A 19,861-nucleotide genomic window follows, 5' to 3' on the forward strand; every position below is an offset into this window, starting at 1 on the left:
TGATTAATTGCCAAATTAATCACCTCAAGGCGACATATTAAAATATGCCATGTTAAATAGTTCCATGTTGCAACAGCAATAAAGGACTGTTCAATATTGCCTATATGAGAATAAATTGAACAGATCCAACCAGAAATACAATTCAACTTTACAACTTGCTCTTTATGGTGAATTCCCAGTACATGTACATTCAATACGTCTTCCTATCAAATATACAAAAATACATCAGGTTAAATACAACTTATGATACAACCAAGACTTAAATTATTGCAATTTGTATTCATAGTGAAACACTACGTGGCGATATGCCTGGCTGACCTGGGTGTAATTTCAGACAGCCGTTAACGGGAAAGTCAGTAGTACATGTACCTCACACCACATTTTGGCTTGTAATTGTGTTATACCAGACTTTCAGTGCATAGCGCAAAAAATGCCAAGGCATAGACCTGAACATCAATTTAGCTCTACTTGAAATCAACAAACCAACAAGCCCCCGGAATGTAATACACAAACCAAATGGTACATGTAAATCCAGGGTGTTGTGCAGGGTGCATCTTTACAGAAAGTAGTTCTGTACAAAGATGCATAGGTAGGTACATTGTTAATCCATGAAAAATATACAGAATGCCTGAGGCTATGCGAAGTAATACAACTAAGCTGTGCAGAACTGGAGGTTTAACTTAGAAGACAAATTACCAGCTAGCAAGGCTAGCATTTCTTAACCAAGCTTTCCAGACGGAAATAGTATAGCCTTTGTTCTTGATGACTACATGTACCTCAAGACGGTTCCTATAAGTGTCCACAAACTCTCTGCATGTCTCCTGTGAGATGTTAGTCCACTCTTCCTTGGCGAAAGCCTCCAGCTGGGTCAGGGTGACACCAAGGAAGAGTGGGCCAACATCCCAAAGTAGACATGCAGAAAGCTTGTGGACACTTATAGGAACCGTCTTGAGGTACATGTAGTCATCAAGAACAAAGGCTATGCTATTGATTATTAAGAAAAGACAATGGACTATGTAAACCTGGGTACGAATATTTTTGAACAGGGGCAAAAACTAAACCTGGGCCATATCTATTATTATGCAAATGAAGTTTAGCCAGTACACATGTGGATTTGTGTATTGCAACAAACAGACAAAAGATATAGTGGAAGTGCCAACATAATAGCTTTTCAAAATTAAGAATTTAGAAAAGTATGTTATTTTCCAAAGGGTATGAACACTTTTGAGCACAACTGTATTTTACTTTGCACTGTTTAAAAACCCACAAACTTGATTAATGGGTAAGATCTGCAGGCAATCGTCAACTGAAGTTGCTTTCAATATTTTGTTTTCCAAATTAAACTGACCTCGGATTATGACTGAATGGTTACACCTGGTTGACCAAAAGGTTACACCTGATGTTAACAAAGGTTTCCATTCTTTTGGAAGACACTTTAAGTCATCTATATTTTTTATGCAAATACTAAATTAACCTATTTCAAAGGTAATGAGATTTAGTAGCACATCGCTAAATTAATCTGAACACATCTAAAATCAATAACAAAGATCTGTTTTCAACTGGCTTAAAGGAAATCTTTAGCACAAATTTATGCTACGATTGATTTGTCATCATGGGAGTTCAAGAAAGTGTACATATTCTGTGGCACATTGGTAATAGCTCTGCCTTTATCGTTAACATCTCAATATTCTGAAGCACTAGATCAATTCCAAACTCATCATAAATTATGAAACAGTTGCAATCATTTTTATATTTTGTTGAGCTTTTGTAAACCATCCAGTGCAGCCAAGAATATGCTCCCTGACAATCAATCAAAAGATTGGAACTTTTTGTACAATCACTTGAAATGCACAATGTCGAATGAACTTGAAAAATGTGACATGCCTTGTATTTCATTGCCGTGATATAAACTCGGTCTGAATCTACTGTCTAGAGCTAGGTCTAGGTCTTTACTAGATTGGAAATACACGGAGGCGTGCAGACAATAAACCTAGCCATAGCTCTGGAAGCCCATTTTGGACATGGCCTCTGCCTCAGACTACCCCACTGACAGCAGTCGTTACTCAACCCAACAGAATGAATCACAAGTCACCGCAGCCACTTCGGAGTTAAATTTAACGCCTTTTAAAGTATCTTGGCATGGTAAAAATCAGTAAGACCCTCATCATTTTCTCCATACACATGTAATGCCCATTTCCTTTGGGATGCCGAACTGGGTGACACATCGAAACAAAGGAGCTCCATCTGCCCATTCTCATGCAAAGCGACACAGAATGACCAAAACAACCCAAACGTCCGTAAGGCTCCTTTTGCGGGACCTGGTCACAATTTCAACTTCTGTGCAGGTCCCAATCAACTTGAGGCATGTGCTTCAGACCCTTGTTTTTGTCGGCACTCAAAATATCAACCCAGTGGGATACTGTTGCTCGGTGAGGCAAAAAGCAACTGCTCACAGAATCCATTGGTCAAAGGAATGAGGGGGAGTGAGTTTGAAGCTCAAGTACCTGGCCTTGGCCTGCTTTGGCACACACCACCAAAACGACATATCTGAATTTATCTCAAGAAATTGATTTGGAAGACACCAGTGGAAAGATGAAGGCCATCAACTGCAACTAATAGGTGTATGTTCACAAATGTTCTGACATGGCAAATGCTTAAAATCTAAGAGATGTGTGAGCAATGAATAGCCACAAGGCCAGCCTGGGATATCCCGGTTGCGGGGTTGCAGATGTAGCAAGAAGTGCCATCAAGCCGCAAAGACGTTTTCTCGTGTGATACATGTACGTGGCACATGACAGGAGAGCAGATCATCTAGTGATTTCCAGAAGGGCAATTCTTGCCACACAAGCATGGCTGTTTTCTATCTCAGCTGATACCAAGTGCGCCAGTAAAGTCGACACTCAAAGAGCATGCTGACGAGTGTGCAATAATTCTGAGGAAGCTGCAAGGTGCTGTACTTGGCCTTTCACCGGTACCCTGCATGCAATTCCCAGTACTGTCTGTGACCAAGCTACACCAAGCAGCCAGTGCCGTGTCACATACCAGGTTGTGACTGGTTCCCCGCATCCCACTATATGCAGCACAAGCAAAAATCGGAAGACAGAAATTGGTGCAGCTTATGTCAGAACCCTGTTGGCAACGTGCGAACACTGGGCAGTGAACAGAAAGTAAATAATACACCAAAACCTATATATCTATATATGTACACAGATGGAAGACGCCTGAGTGGTCCTCAGCCCATGTCTTTCAGGACGTGCCACTGGGCCACAGGAGTTCTGGGCTTGTTCAGCATCTCGGCCCAGTGGCTAGTCTCTGAGGGTGAGGCCTTGGGCCCCAGTATGATCCCGCCGATGGTGTCGTTACGCGACAGCCGGTCCTTGTCCACCACTGAGATAATGAAGCTGGTGTCCCGGATCTTATTCAGTGTGACATGGAACATGAAGGAGACATTGAAGACCGGATTCAGGGTGTTGTACTTGACAATGGTCTTCTTCTTCTCAATCTTCTTGTCCTGGTAGACATGCCAGACTTTTACATAAGGATCTGCATGGAAAGAGGTGTATTCAATAATTGACCATGCTTAGTGTCAGGCTAAGCAAAGAATGTGACCAGACATATAAAAACTACATGTACACTCAATAATAACATGCAAGTAAACCAATGCTTTTAGTTACTGGTCAAAAGACAATGGGGCAAAGTTAGATCAAACTGATGAATTTGTTACTATTCGCACAAACTTTACTTCCTTTTAACTCTCACTTGATCTGCATGTTGATTTTTCACAAGTTTCATATTTCAAGACCCTATAATATGTGACCCGTCATGACAAAATGAGCATAAAGTTGCATTCTGTTCTTTCCTATTTTAAGGGTTCAAAGTCAAATATTGAAGTTGAGGTCAAGTTTGGGGTTTGGTAATATTTGGAAAGAGTAACCCATCTCCTATTTAATTCCAAAAAAGGACAACATTATTTGTGCCTGGGCAGACATGTTGAAACAATGTCGGAAACAAAGACACGAAAGCTGCCAGAATAATGTCACATTGTCACCTTATGCTTTTACCCTAAATGTCCCATGTACATACCACTGGAGAGATCTTTTTCTGCTGAATAAAAAAATACCAGTATCTCAATTTTTGAAAATTCTAACTTTCAGCTCATTTTACGGTAACAGGTCACATATACATGCATGAAATGAGCAAGCAAATATGACACTTTATCTGTGATTTTTTTAAAGACATCTGAATACATAAACAGCACATTTGCCCTCCTGCCAGTCAGCAAATATCTGTCACTAACCTGATTTGCCAGTGATATCCTTTGCAGCAAGCCCATCACATTTCATGATAACTATCGTTATTCTGCCTGCCGTGGGTGCAAAACAGAGAGACACAAGAATCTTGCCCAGCTTTCCCTACAAACCAAACAGATTTACAAATTCAAAGATGAAATCAGTCTGTTTATTTAAGTTCAGTTCTGGCAGTGTGCTGTTATCCATTAAAGTTCCCTTTGGTCCACGGCTCGATTTACCTGGTGCCCGTGTGCACCAGTGCATGTAGATTTTTGCTTGTGCACCTAGCTTTTTAACTGAGTATGCACGACATGCGTGTAACTTTTTAACTTTTTAACCACCAAAACACTCATTTCCTGCATATATTTACCAATAAGTGAGAATAAGGATAAAGTTTGTTGAATTCTTGACCAGATAGTGTACGAACGTGTTATTTCTTTCTCCCATTCCTCGCAGCAGATTCATAATACACGTACACACCCAACCTTCTCTTTGGCTTATAATCCTTAACTTGCTATATACAGGAATATGTGCTACCGGTATTTGCCAAATTATGGTGCATGTAGGTTTTTCCTGGTGCATGTAGGTTTTTTGGGTCTACATGCACCAGTGCATGCCCCTTTTTTTGGTAAATTGAGCCCTGCTCTGGCCCATGGTATAAAATGAAAAGAGAAAGTACCTGAAGGTTGATGCAACATAATGCGTAGAAACTGTGGTCTACTCACGGGCAAGGGCAGATTCAGAAGTTTATTGCCTGGGACAGGAAGGGCCAATTCTTTTTTTTGGGGGGGGGGAGAATGTGAGATTTTGTGCATCCTTTATTGTCTTTTGGTGGGGATGGAATAAGTTTTGAGGGTCGAGCACTCATGGAAAGAATGAAAATGAAATTGCTCTTCTCTCATCATATTCAAATAGAAACAATTGTCCTGGGGGGGCTATGGTAATTAGGCTATGGTCCCCTTTTGATCTGCTATTGCCAACAGGGAGCAACAGGGGAGGGTATGTTATGTGCCCACTCTGCATGGGTACATGTACCTGTCATAGTTTACTAGGCCAAGTTTGGGAAAAGTGCTCAGGGAACATGTACATGTATGTAACCAATTTTCACCTGAAGTTAAAACCTGAAGTGCATCGGGACAAGGGAACACGACAGACATGAAACTGAAATGCCTACGTGCATACAGGTAATTCATTCACTGCACAAAATGCACACTGGGCCTGTAGTGTGGGGTACCAATACCTGAATCAAACAGTACTTCATACATGGTATGCCAAAATGAGTTCAACTGATTGAAAAAAAAATCAATTTTAAAGAATGCTCTAAAAGTCACAGTCCTTGTTTTTGCCTTCGAATTCTTTTGCAATGTGCCTGAAAACGTTTTACTTTTTTATAGTTGAAGAGACCACACAAATGACAACTATTTCTTGCCTCTTGGTAAACCAGAATTCAAAATCATTAAACACTTGTATTTTACTCAATCGCTCTAAATTTTTTGTAGTCTCCTCTAACTTCAAAATACAAAATTCGATTACATCCTAAACATCATTGTGGTACCACTCACATATGATTTTGAGCTAGGAGTGAGCGTCTTGTTGACTGTCTGCTCCTGAGTTAGGTCAATCTCAGCCAGTGGGATGTTCAACTCTCCAATGGGGTCATTCCTGCTGAAGCGGTCGTAGTCCAACACCTCTAGATGCAGGACTCTCTCCTGGAGTTTGTTGTATGGGAAACCTGCAAATACAAACATGATACAGGACCACTTCAGGTTTATGAAGATTTTCTTAACACCATTGCTAGACAATAGGGTGTATTTCATTTTGGTAGAATAATGAGGAAAGCCTGAAATAAAAACTGTTCACTGTGTGGGTAGTGCAATAACTGGGTATAAAACACAGTGACCAAATATCCAAAAACCTCAAAGAGAACCAAGGTAACCAAAAGCACCCAACCCTAACAGTCAAAGAGAACCAAGGTAACCAAAAGCACCCAACCCTAACAGTCAAAGAGAACCAAGGTAACCAAAAGCACCCAACCCTAACAGTCAAAGAGAACCAAGGTAACCAAAAGCACCCAACCCTAACAGTCAAAGAGAACCAAGGTAACCAAAAGCACCCAGGCACCTATAAAACAAATCCAACCCTAGCAGTCAAAGAGACCCATGGTAACCAAAAGCACCCAAGCACCTCTAAGAGAACCAAAGTAACCAAAAGCACCCAAGCACGCATTAAAAAACCCAACTCTAACAGTCAAAGAGAACCTTAACGTTAAAAGAAAAAAAAGCAAACAAGATGTGTGACAAATATTAATATTATTTGCAATGATAATGTAAATAAATGTTATCATTGCAAATAAACTTAGTCAAAAACAAATTTAAAAAACAAATCTGAAAATGTAAGAGAGAAAAGAGGAATGCTGTTTGACATATGGCAGTTGACATTTTTCCACTAAATGTCCTGTGAAAAACGGCCCCTTTTGGATAGGGGTGCATGCTGTTTGGATAACAGGTACAATCAAGCACAATCAGACTCACCTTCAAACAGGAAGGTTTCGTTCCAGACAGGGTTCAGCTTTTTCCGCTTGACTTTGGTTTCCATTTTGTGCTTCTTGTTGGGTAGCAACATCACCTTCACAAACGGATCGCTCGTACCACTACAAACCAAATGAATTAACGCATCGTGTTAGAAACTGTCTCTGCATGAAAAGTTACTGCAAGGTATGCCAGAATCAGGCATTTGGGCTGCAGCTGTGGCTCACAACCACTGGGCTATCACTGCTTGTGACAATCCACAGCCACATGAAAACGCATTTCACATAAAGGCTTATAAAAATAAAGAGGAGTGTCTTCAGTGAAACATTTATAACTGTATGTGTTCATCCACTCACAGATTCCTACCTGAAATCTTTGGCTAGTAGATCAGTTGCCCTCAATACTTTGACAACCAGTGTTTCCTCAGTAAATTCATATTTAATGCTAAATTGGAGTTTGCCAACAAACTCTCCTTCTTCCTCGTCTTCCGGACTCTGGAGGGAAAACAAAGCAAAGATGTGGAATTCAGGGGAAAAAACAATCTTCATGCACACTGTTAATTGCCAAATACGAGTATCAGAGTGAAGAAGGTAACCACGTTTGATGTTGGGTGCTCCAAAAACCCCAGTTCTGTTTGTGCATATGGGTTCATGCAGATGGTGCAGAGTACCAGCCTTGAAAAATGGTACCTCTTCTAGGCCCAGTCTTCAATCGGTCCATGCAATGTATATTTAGGACTTGAGTGCAACAGGTACATGTACATATACATGTAAATGTAAATTACTACATATGCTCATCATTGTGCCGATTTCAAATTGCCCTAAATCCAAAATTACAAAACCTTCAGAACAATACATTATACAGAGACCACATATTATTTTACTAGATGAATCCATCAGTAACAAATAGCACCTGAGTGTACACAGACACACTTCTAGAGAAAGATACATGATGTCATGAAAGGACTACTTGTAGCTCATGGGCACCTTTGGAAAGTGGTCTTTGCAATGCGTTGTGAGCACATACACTGTGCAGTGAAGGATATGCAAAGTGGTAATTTTCAGACAACTCGGGGAAAAATACTGGTCCCCCCAATGTCAGCTGAGTTGGAGGCCATTTTCTCTGCAAAGCTGCAAGCAGGCATGTTTAAGTGGGTAGAGAGGGTTAGTTACCTACATGTAATTACTTTCAATCATGTTTGTAATCATGTGGAATAAATCTACAGAATGCTGGGGAGTCTGTCCTGAAGACATCAGAAGTTTCAGATGTAACCCCTGTTACAAATTTTCCATGAAATAATGGGGAAAGGGTTCAAATGAGTCCTTGACTGTCTATGTACAGTAGACTTCTTTTTTTTTTTTACAGCTCTCAAACAATTCTTCAAGAGAATGTAAAAACAGCCAATGCCTCTGGGCCAGTAAAAAGTTCACTGTGGGTACAAACAATTCCCTGTTAAAGAAAATGAAGTCCTATGCTTTCTGGGTCATTCTATAAATTTGGGGTCCAATTTTTCCCGTCTCTGTTACATCTGGCATAAGAATTTTCAATGTTTAGAGGTCATTCTTTAGTTTCCAAGATTGAACAAGTTCTGCAAATTACCTGCCAAACAAACAAAAATAGTTTGAAATCAATTTAAGTGATATATCCCAAAGTGCACAATGTCAGGTGTAACAGGGACGGAAGAATGTCACACGTTGGATCCCAAATTTTTACAATGAGCCTTCTGCCAGTCTGTGGATAAATAACCTCTTTGAAAAAATGTGCCACAAGCCAAATGGAACGCTTGCCTTTTTACCTCTGATCTGCTTGACTACACCCTGCTGATGGCATGCATACAAGACCGATGTGGCCACGTGATAATCACTTGTGCATCTCCGTGACATTACTTGTGACGCTACATGCCTTACTGGCCAGCGTGGACAACGGATAATGTTTACAGAGACCAACATTTGGCTTTGACAAATGTTTACAACCAGCTACATCAACATACGAAAACATCCACCACCACTATCATTCTTTTGGGGGGGGGCGGGTGCTTTCCATATTTTGGGTTGGTTTGCCTTGGTGAGCTGGCAACATGCGAGATGTGAAACCTGTGCTCTTGCATACTGCAGGGAGTTTGCGTCACATATTTACCGTGCCAGGGACAGAGTTCTGCTTCAGGACTAACTCTGTTGATGCCGCAGTTTTGCTGGATTTCTTACCAAATCGCTAAATAACAGAAAGCCGAGTCTTGTTAACTTGTCAGTTTAGAGGAGCTCTAACTTTCTTAACATTTGAATTTCTAAAAGATTGTAGTTTCAGACCACAATTTCACGTGCAGGGCACAATTCTGCAAAAGGAAATCTGCAACAATTCCAGCACATGGGCAAACTATTAACTCAATGTCTTCAGCCACTCAAGGCAAATGACAGCATACATGTCCACACAGCGCCTCAAAAAAGGGATCCAGCTGCCAAATTTCAAACAGGAACCAAACATTTCAGCTACACGTAAATCTTTTGCCACCACTTACATGCATTGAGACTGCAAATAACGAGAAGATACAAGATACATGTACAAAATCTTATTATACCTGCTCAAGGAGCCACAAACATTCCAAAAACCATCTCAGCTCCCTATGAGAGTAAAGAATTTGATGCTGCCATTTCCGGTGAAAACAGACAATCAAACACAAAAGCTATCTCTGCCCTCATACAGTAGGTACCCATTTACACTCCTGGGTGGAGAGTGGCAAGTGAGAGTATTGCCCAAGGTTATAAGTACTCATAACTACATATACATGTAGTACGCTGGATTCCAACCCTGACCCTATGTTACCGAGTCACAAACAGTAACCACTAGGCCCCACGCCTACTTTTTCATGCAGGGCTAAGGAGCTGCCATACAGAAAACACTGCGCAGCAAACACAGCGTAGGCTGTGCCGGAACCACTGAACCAGTCACAAGGATTGTGTAGCCCTTGCCATTTTGGCTGGTAACCTGTTTCTGCTCAGTGAGCATTTCCTGTACTTAACAGCTACAATGGAAGCTGGCTGACAGACCAGTAGACCACAATACTTTTTCTAATGTTGACAGGTACAGAGTTAAATGATTCACAGGATTAAAATCAGCTTCTTACCTCGGTGAGGCCGAATGCTTCCTGGGCAAGACTGAAGGCAGAGGCAGCAGACATGACCGAGGGCTGCTTGCCAATTTTCCTGGCATCCGGCTGGACTGGCTCAGCCACCATCTTGCCTTCTGAATGCTCAAACCTAACCACAGCAAACACATACCGTATGATGAAAGAAATGCTTTGATAAAGAGTAGGCAAATCACTTGGAATGGAATGGCATCTTGACAATCACCTCTCCGTGAGCTCCCATGAAATGGAAATTATTGCTTAGAAAATTCACTGCACATCTCAATGCTTCGCCGACCACCCATCACATTTTAACCGGTATGATTGTATGCAGTGGTAGTTTTAGCTTAGCAAAGCAACTTGTTTGGTTAAGCAGCACTTGTGTGTTAAGCACCAATTAAATAAAGGTTGTAAGGGACAAGGTACAATCAAAATCATCCTAAATGCATTTGTCTTGAACATGTTGAAAGTCTTGTGTGATGACAAAAATGCACCAATTTGGAATGTCATGATCGCTGATGAGTACATGTATGTATAGAGGGATTTCATATTAGCGCCGTCTGCGCATATCTGCATCGAAACCGAGGCTCTGTGTTGAACTTCGTCGCGCGTGCCCGCGGAGTCCACACAGTACATGGAGTATCTGGTTCGTAAGTGTGACGCCACTTCATTTTAAACCACGCCCACTGCACAAGATACAGGACCATCGCAGGTACGTTAGTTCGCGGTCAATTGTCGTTATTTTTTCTTTTGATTTTACGTGTCGAGTCATCCTGAAAGACTCTTCCACAAAAATTTGCAGCCTGAAAAGTCTGAATTTAACATACCGTTATGTATTTTGCGTCTCGACTCCTTACTTTCAATCATCTGATCGTATTAGAGAATTGAAGCTGACACATACATGTACAGCCTCGTTTTCAAACGCGGAAGTGCGCAGATTGACGCTAAAAGCGTCGTATTGGGATCCCTCTATACTGACTCCCAGTTATCCACAAGTACACACTGTGCCTCTTGGCTTTATCTTTGGAAGAAAGTTGGGACTGAAAGAACTCTTTCTGTACCTGTTCGATGGTTTGCACGGGACTGCCAATAGAGGTTTTTCATAGGACGTGAAACATGACGGGCAAAGGCATTTTAGGAGGCGTACCACGTCCATAGAGGTGCATATATTTTCAAATCTGAGTATTTCTATTGGCAATTTCATGTACACAAGAATGATAACAGACTCGAAGGTGTTTCTACACAAATCAGTGTAAACTGAATGCTGACCGTCAAAAATCATGTGATTGAAACGCCCCTATATGTGGATACACACAGATACTGTTTGACTCCTGGCAACATTCTGCAATTTCTTTCTTTTTCCCTTGTATCAGCTTTTCACCAAGAGTATGACAATTTTGCCTACTGGGGAAGAGCATGGGTATGGTACTCTGGGTGGGTCCCCAACTTCTTCCCCAGCAGTTTCTGTATAGAGCTGACTCTGGGACTTAGACTAACCCATGATCTACCAGTTTATCAGAACAATGTTATACCGAGTCCATTTTCTGACAAGTACATGTACATGTACAATACATGTACCATGAACGAGAAAATAATGGAGCAGTTAATGCATGTTTTCTTGTAAGTTAAACGAGGTTAAGAGCATCAACCAGCACCAAAGTCCACAAAAGATGCCCAAAGGCTCATCTACATTTTCTCTTTTGCAATCATGTTAACCCATTAAGTCGTTAGCCATTAACTGTTTCAGTTCCAAATAAAAATGTACACAAACACCTGTACAAGTGCATGTATTTATTACAATTCTCAAAACATGCTCACTTGTACCAGTATAATTTTCAAAATGAACTACTTCGTACAAGACAGTGTAAACAACATCTTTTTAAATCAATGTTAGAACCAATCGGATGTGTGTATGCAGTGACATGTATTTGCTTGGTCAATTTCTACTCCAGTCAACTGGTTATGTACATACATTTTCCCCCATTCCAACAATGATTAGACCGTAAAGCATGACAGTTCCATTGGCAATGTAGTCCTATGATCAAAAGCTGCCTGGCATGACTGCGAATTAGACGTGTACAGTACATGTACATGTAATTGTCATCTTTTAGCTGAATAATGTGTGTACCGGTACACGTCATTCCAGAAATTAGGGGTCCTTTTTTTTGTATCTCTGTCACATCTGACATATGATATTGTAAGTTCAGAGCATATTTTCTAGTTTCCAAGAGTGATGAATTAATCATAATTATTTGACAACGTAGGCAACTGCAAATGAATGGCCTCATTACCAATTACTGTCATTTTCAAGAGGTACCCGCTGCTTCCCTTGACTCGGACCGGCCAGCCGATTCCGGCAAGCTCAGTGGTCAAGTGGTTAGGACATCTGCACTAGTATAAGCAGGAGGTCGTGGGTTCGAGTCCTACCCGAGTAAGCTTATGAGGTTTCATCGCAAGCTCTCGGACAAGCACTGAGCATACAGTGCTTATTAATATACATTGGGTAAGGGCAAAACCCGTAATATAAATCAATTACTGTCAGCTAGGAAACAACAGGCCAACTTTTTCTCTACCTTCAGTGCAGGTTCTCTCCCCATACTATAGGAAATGCAACATACACCTTGGGCATTGTGGTATGCAAGCCTCAATGGATGAGAATCCCAATATTACACCTACATACTCTTGTCTTCCCCCATTGTCTGCCGGGGCGACCTTCAATTACAAATACTGGTATGGGGTATGGTGAAATAAACACCATCCACATCTGTGCATGATGGGTTTATGCAAATATATTCCTGCCATAAAGAGAATCACCCTATGTACCGGGTATTACATTGGAAGAATTTTTAAACACGAGCTAAATATTACCAGGAGTTTCAACAGATGAAAACTAGTACTGGTAATTTCTGTAATACATTTATGCACCTGCACGTGTATCTCGTAGGATGCATTTCAATTTATCATGGAGACACTGCTGATTTTTCAATGCCACTGTACAGGTCGATTCAAGTGGCTGTCTGGTGCCCCCAAAAGGTGCTTTTTTTTTTAAACAACTGATATAAAATCAGGGGTGTAAGTTGCCACTTAAATTTAAAGCTCGAAAGCAGAGCTGGCAAAAAGCTGAAATTTAAAAAGTTTCCATACTTCTGTACAGACCAGATCTACAAAAAAGCTGAAATTCAGGGTTCAACATCTAAACAAAAAAAAAGTTGAATGCTCGCACCCCTGAAAATAGACCCCCGAGTTGCTTTGGGGAGTGTGGTTGGCGAAGTAGTTCTTTCCTCGCCTGTCATCTCTGCAACCCAGGTTTGATTCCCAGCTACATTGCAAGTCCACATGTGGATTGGGTTTTCAGTCCCTATCTGATTCCGTGGGTTTTACCCAGCAATTTCTTCTCTGGGGTTTTCCTCCCACCTCTACAACTGTAACTGCTTCTTATTGTCTCCTCGCTATAGATGTAGGAGGATGCGGGTTGTTTGGTGGCTGCCTGAGGCACCCTTGTATGCTATACCTTTGACCACATTTCACGTCTTCATTGTACTTTGCATTTTAACACACATCCGTATGAAATTTGTGCTTTACAAATGAATAAATGATTACATGTAATTATTGTTATTTGGGAAGTATGCCACCTCATCAGATAACGGTAAACCTAAAATATTCAAGTTCACCCAGCAACAAGAAGTCCAAGAACTAGATCTCCAACTCTACCCCAAGATACCCCAAAGTAACTACATTTGCCATTACACTTCCACCATTTAGAAGACAAATTATAAGACCTGTTCATGTAATAAAAGAGAACAGCAGGAGGTCATAATTATTATTACTACCGGTATCAACTTCTAAGGGAAAAGATCCCTACAGGCAAACAGGTAAGTAGGGTACCAATACTATTTATGCAAGCACATGTGTACTACTGTTCATGTAAGTGTTATTCTTCAAAATAACAGCAGGGTAGAAAATTAAAACAACATTTCTAAGCACTAAATTCAATTTCAGCAGAGAAGATCCTGCTGTGTAATGTTATAAATCATTCAGTCTCCCTGACATATGATAATCCATGACTTGGATGTGTGGTCAGCTGGAAACAACGTCTATTTTTAAGGTGACATGGGATCATGTTTGTACAGTCTACACTGTACATGTACTAGTATCCATAATTACATGTGTACATGTAGTTCTCTATGTATGTAATTGGCTGTTGCATGTACAGTATATTACTTATTGACCCGATTATTACATGGAAATCGTTGCGTGCCCGACAAAAGGTCGTAAGCGTGCTTACGCCCTTTTGCCTGGAAGCATGATCACACCAAAAAAAGTTACCTGCAAAAGGGCATAAAAACTTTATTTAGAAAAACAGATATAATTTGCTACAAAATCAACACAGGCTGTACAAAAAGCAACCTTTGAACAACTTATTAAAGGACTTGGGAAATTTGTTTTAAAACTTTTTGCAAAGAAATCTTTGTATTTAATTAAAATAGTTGAAACAGTTGCATGCATACGTCCTTTTGCCACGAGAGGTTTTTTGCAGTGATCATGCTTCCTGGCAAAAGGTCGTAAGCGCTTACGTCCTTCCAGGCACACGGCGAAATGCTCTAGTAATAGCAATCAGCATATAATTAAGGATCAACATATAACTGAGAGAAGACGGGGATCTTGTCTCCATAAATGAGTGAGAAGACCACGATTTTAGCAAGTGTAAAGTGAGAGAAAAAGTCAGAGAAGCCCATCGACACAACAGAGGCACAGTGCGAGGATTGAAAACCCACTGCACGTGGCATCTTACAATGCACAGTGTAAGTGGGAATCGGACTCCAGCCAACCGAGTTAGAAAGCAAGTCAGTATCCACTGTGCCGTCTTGCTTTCTATAATTACATATTATGCATGTAGTTCCTTGCTTTCTAACTGCTCATTTTCAGGGAAATCGGGATCCACTGGTTGCACAGGGCCTCTAGCCACACATGTGATGATAGTAACAGCTGGGTTGGGGCCAGCAATGATTAATTACCAGGAAACACGGCCCACTAATCAACGAAGAAAGCAGTTAATTAAGTAAGAACTATATCATCCCCTCTGCACATGACAGGACTATGCTACCGCTGTGCACGGCAGAAGCTGTGTTCAAGACTTCCAGTGCAAGCGAGCTACGTGTAATTTTTCTTCAGGGTGGTAGTAATAAATTTATAACCAAAAACTTAAGTTCTCACTACATGTACGGTGTGACAGTACTCCTACATCTATTTTGTGCATTTGCCCTCCCGTGCCTACGTCATGTTCTCCAGCTTCTCTTTGTTCACAACTAACCAGTTCAATATTTGTTGGTATTTACATGTAAAGTCAGTTGACTACATGTACAACACTGCTGGCATGCCAGACTCAGAGGTCTCTGCGGATATTGCCTCTTCTCAAATGCAGTCAAGGGTTGATGACTTCTAGAGCACATGTCAAAGTAATTGTGCTAAGTTTTTCAATGTTTCATACATTGCATACGTCTATTTTCTGGCACAAAATTAGACACATTTGTAACATGATTATGGTACATGTATGTACCATATTTGTTTTTATCATCAAATTCCATGTACTAGGAATTATCATTTATCGTGTGATGTATACATGTATTTTTATAGATAAATTATCATGTAAATCCTGATTAATACGAATTCATACTAAAACCCAATTAAGATTTTTTTCTTTCCACTGTCTGTTAATACAGGAAACTAAAATGTAACTGCAGGATTCTATATGGATGAACCATTTTTAACACAATTTTACAAAACACATGGATTTAGCTTGCATTATTTAAATGAGTGAAAGCAGCATATTTCCAATATCAGTAATACACGTAGTTAAATAAGCATTTATCTCTGAACACTTGAAGTGTCACACCTGTTGCTCAATCCCAGTCAAATAGTTTCTCTCCAATCAATTACTCAATGTGGCTGAATAAAACAGCCAAACACACAAAGCCATTTCGTCTACGTCTGAGAGTAAAACCCTGTGTATTGCATGCACTAGAAAGCCAACAAATACAATGAAAAACTTACAAAGATTCACTTAATTCCTGCAGCCATTCTCCCACCGTTTCCATCCTGACCGAGACAATCCCACAACTGATACCGAAAAAATTGACTCTGCGCAAGGTCTTTAAATCGTCAGGCGACTATCTCTCACGAGAAGACAATTTCACGCTGTACAATGGGTGTGATTTACCGCCTGAAGAGAGCTGAACAATATCGCAAGGCCAGACAAAAGCCACAGGCGTGCTGAGATCCACAGACATAAATGTACATGGTACAAGTATGAGTTGATTATTAATTATTAATAACACTGGCCAAAATGGTAAAATCTGCATTTGCACTGACTGCAATGCTACTGATTTGTGATTATCTATTAGTAACTTTCAGCTTTGAATGGTATTGATTTTCATGTGAGATAAAGTCAATCGGATTTCTTCCCTGTGAACAGCAGATGTTGTTATGCTGGCCCTTATCCCGGTTATATATGCGCTTGTACATGTAAGGCATCTGCCGCAAACTGTGTTGATATTTTCGCACAATCATGCACATCAGGCAATTTTGTTTGGTTACCGGTACGTGTAATTGAACCCGTCAAGCCTAACAATCAACCAAAATATATAATCTGAATAAAACCATGAACATAATGCACCCGTAAACAGAGCAGTGTTTCTTTGGTAATGAAAAAACATCTGAAGGGTATCTGCGTGTACCAGATAAGAAGCAAAAAACATGCAGATTTTGCTTCACTTTTCATGTCAAAATTGGCAAGGAAAGGCGGCAGAATTGGGACAAACCTGGTAACTTTAAAAAAAGGGTCATAAATTGGATATCACAATATACATAGTTGATGCTGAAAAATTAAGGATGGGGTGGCAGGTTGTGAGAACACAGTTTCTGAATCTGTCTGCCTACTGCAGCTTCTGATGGAGAGTTTCTTGTGACAAACACAGAGCTGTTTCATGGTGCATCGCAAGGTGTCAGCAACCTGAAATGAAGCGATGCATCATGATAAACAAAACAGCTAATGAGAAGGCCTGAGATGCATATTGAAGCTGTCCTGAATCTCGTCCTGCCATGCCGCATCAGTTTTACATATACATGTACTTGAGTGCCACTGAGCTAGATCTTCCATTATAACAAGAAGCATCTGTAATGTACATGTACGGTACATAAACATACATGTATCAATACAGGTAGGATTCAAATCCCTGTGCAAAGGATAACCGGTTGGATACGAAATCGAGCAGATGTACCGGTGATGTTTACGGGCTAGAATTTACCAATGACCCAACAATAGTGAAAGGGTCACACTACCTGCTACCTTCAGCAAGTTTGATCAAGCACCACTACGTGTAGTGGATGGTTCAAGACGTACCTAGCACATGTGCAGTGAAGTTGAAGTACGAACGACCATAGTCATCCGTTGTCAGGTCATAAGGTAGAAAGGGATAAAAGGTGGCCGCAGGAAGGGCAAAATAGCAAAAGTAAAAGTGAAAATGGTCGTTTACGAGTGACATACTGTTTTTCAAACATTTTTCTTATAACTGGTCCTCTCTGAACTGTGCTGTTAAAAATGCTTTACGGCAACCAACGATGCGAGTCATGTGACCAACCTCGATAGGCTAGTTGCGACTAGTTGACCAGACGAGTCCAACCATGCTCGACTAGCCTGCGTTCCATCAGAGTTAGTCCAACTTCGCTGTGGTCCTCGATCAAACTTGCCCCTTGTTAGTGTGGGCAGCTCAAGTTGGCAAAAATATCACCCTCATCAGCTGGTGTCCAATTTTGCCTCAAAATGCACAGTGGCCCCACTGAATTCAAACTAGGGGTGTCTTTTCCACGTCGTTTTTTTGTAGCTGTATTTTCAACGTATGCATAATTTGGTGTTTGGATAACTGTGTGATACTGGGTACTATATGTACATGTAGTTGCTTTGGTACTAAAGGCCAGCCATACCACTAGTTTGCATGCCACTGGCACATGTACATGTAGGCAAAATAAGACTGATAGAGAGGTCTATTAAATCTGTGACTTCAGTTTACCAACTAAACCAATTCAAATAAACGCATCTGGTGCTGTTAATAAATGTTATCACTGTCTGAGACACAGAGGTGAGGGGAAACAAATCTTCAGCTTATGTGTAATGCTAACAAAGAAAATACATATATGAATGCACAAATGAGGTAAACAAACAAGAAAGCTATTGCACTGTTTCATTTTTGATTGACAAATGAATTAAAACACTGCATGTACCCACCAATGGACAGAATGAAAGTACATGTACATGTACATGAAACATGATCCTTCTTGTGTATGTCAGTGTTCACTTGTTGAATAAACAAATGAGATTAAAAACATTCAATGAATAACCACTGAACTGACAGTCCACCACACACAAGTGCACCAGTACCAAACAAATATTTCAGTTGAAAAACATCAGATAAATCTTTTGTAAAACACAGGCACCCTTATCGTCAAACCCCCGTTAATGAAGAAAATAACTGTAGGAGACATACACTGTGGTAAGTTGGGAGCTAGACAACGCTGACATGGGCGTAGACTGGGACCGCCTGATTGAGGGCTGGACATTCTGGACGGTGGTTTGACCCGGAACCAGACTAGAGAGAAGAGGGTAAAGAGACAGATACCAACACACCATGCAAGAGATTAATCAATGTCATGCAGGAAGGGGGGGATCAGTCAATTATGGTAGGTGGGCACATTATCCTCCGACCATAAAGCTAGGGTTGGACATGGGATATACTGTACATGCATAGCTGACAATAGAGATGTGATATATTTGGACATGTGTGCATAGAATGAGCCAGGGATGCCAGGTTGACAAGGGATGTATTGTATTTAAAAGGTGGGGGTCGTGAAAACATAAAGACAGGGCTGGGTTGTGGGGGGGAAGAGATATACCGTACAGATGTATATTGAAATTCATGGAGAGTTTGAATCAATATGGGGTGGGTTCATGCTGACAGGGCAGGGTTAGAACAAAGTGTAATTCAAATGGATTGGGTAGGGCAAAATAAGGAAAACGGATGGCATTTGATTTCAATGGAATGGTGAGTTTGGAAGAGGCAGGCAGAGCAAAGACAGCAAGATGGGGGAAGAAAGTTGCTGAAATAAACACGGACAAGAAGATGAAGGCGGCAAGATCTGTGAACCGGAAATGACATGTAACAGACCGAGGTACAGACATTAAAGAAACAACTGAAACTTGTTAGTTACAAAGACATTCTTTAATCTCCATTCATGCACATCTTAAATGGATTTAGGAAGGAAAACTTTGGTGTCTGAACGATTACCTTACTGAATGCATTTCCTACAAGACGAGAGGAAAGAAATTTCTTCTTTTCCCTCAAATTGTCATCGTTCATCCCAAGAATATCTACATGAGTAATTGGAAAAATGATCAAAATGGTGATGTGCATTTACATGCGTATACAGCATATGGCATGATGCCTAGGGCTATACGACATGCTACATGTACCCTTGAGCCACGTGTTGAACTTACGTGTAACTCAAATGAGTGCATGGTAAATGCCAAACTTAATAGAGCAGTGTCATGCCTCTGCTGTTAATACCGATAATGCAGCATACCCTATTGAGCTGAAGAGCTTGCTATGCCAAATGCAATTTGCCGAGCTGAATTGGTACTAAATGCCATGCTATTGCTGAGCTAAACTCTAACAAAACTCTATTCACCGGTATTTAAGCTCGGCACAATGTACATGTACATGCATTGCCTAGGCCTAAGTGATGTACATGTACTAGTTGATATGGATTTATGAATATAAGGATTTCCATGAATGAAAGGAACCACCGACAAAGATTGGACAGCTCAGTTACTGTTCAAGAGGTCAAGGATTATAACCCAGTTTCATTCTACA

General features: G+C 40.7%; 1 protein-coding gene across 4 annotated transcripts in view; it reads right to left on the bottom strand.

The window, feature by feature from the left end:
* Nucleotides 1–965: 965 nt before the first annotated feature.
* The window catches only part of LOC110991128 (synaptotagmin-7-like), a 35,824-nt gene continuing 16,928 nt past the window's right edge, over nucleotides 966–19,861 (bottom strand). For 2 of the 4 annotated variants that reach the window (XM_022256323.2, XM_022256320.2), the window contains 8 exons: nucleotides 18,479–18,580; nucleotides 9,939–10,071; nucleotides 8,954–9,028; nucleotides 7,184–7,311; nucleotides 6,821–6,939; nucleotides 5,852–6,021; nucleotides 4,298–4,412; nucleotides 966–3,543 (listed from right to left, as the gene is read on the bottom strand). In XM_022256323.2, coding sequence (XP_022112015.1) covers nucleotides 3,233–3,543; nucleotides 4,298–4,412; nucleotides 5,852–6,021; nucleotides 6,821–6,939; nucleotides 7,184–7,311; nucleotides 8,954–9,028; nucleotides 9,939–10,071; nucleotides 18,479–18,580 — 1,153 coding nt within the window. In that variant the 3' untranslated portion in view covers nucleotides 966–3,232. The remainder of the gene's footprint in view (nucleotides 3,544–4,297; nucleotides 4,413–5,851; nucleotides 6,022–6,820; nucleotides 6,940–7,183; nucleotides 7,312–8,953; nucleotides 9,029–9,938; nucleotides 10,072–18,478; nucleotides 18,581–19,861) is intronic. The other 2 variants (XM_022256324.2, XM_022256321.2) reach the window with 2 other exon arrangements.

The sequence above is a fragment of the Acanthaster planci genome, linkage group LG03 (genome assembly GCF_054643075.1).
Source record: "Acanthaster planci isolate LZ-2023a linkage group LG03, COTS_SCS, whole genome shotgun sequence".
Taxonomy (NCBI): Eukaryota; Metazoa; Echinodermata; class Asteroidea; order Valvatida; family Acanthasteridae; genus Acanthaster; species Acanthaster planci.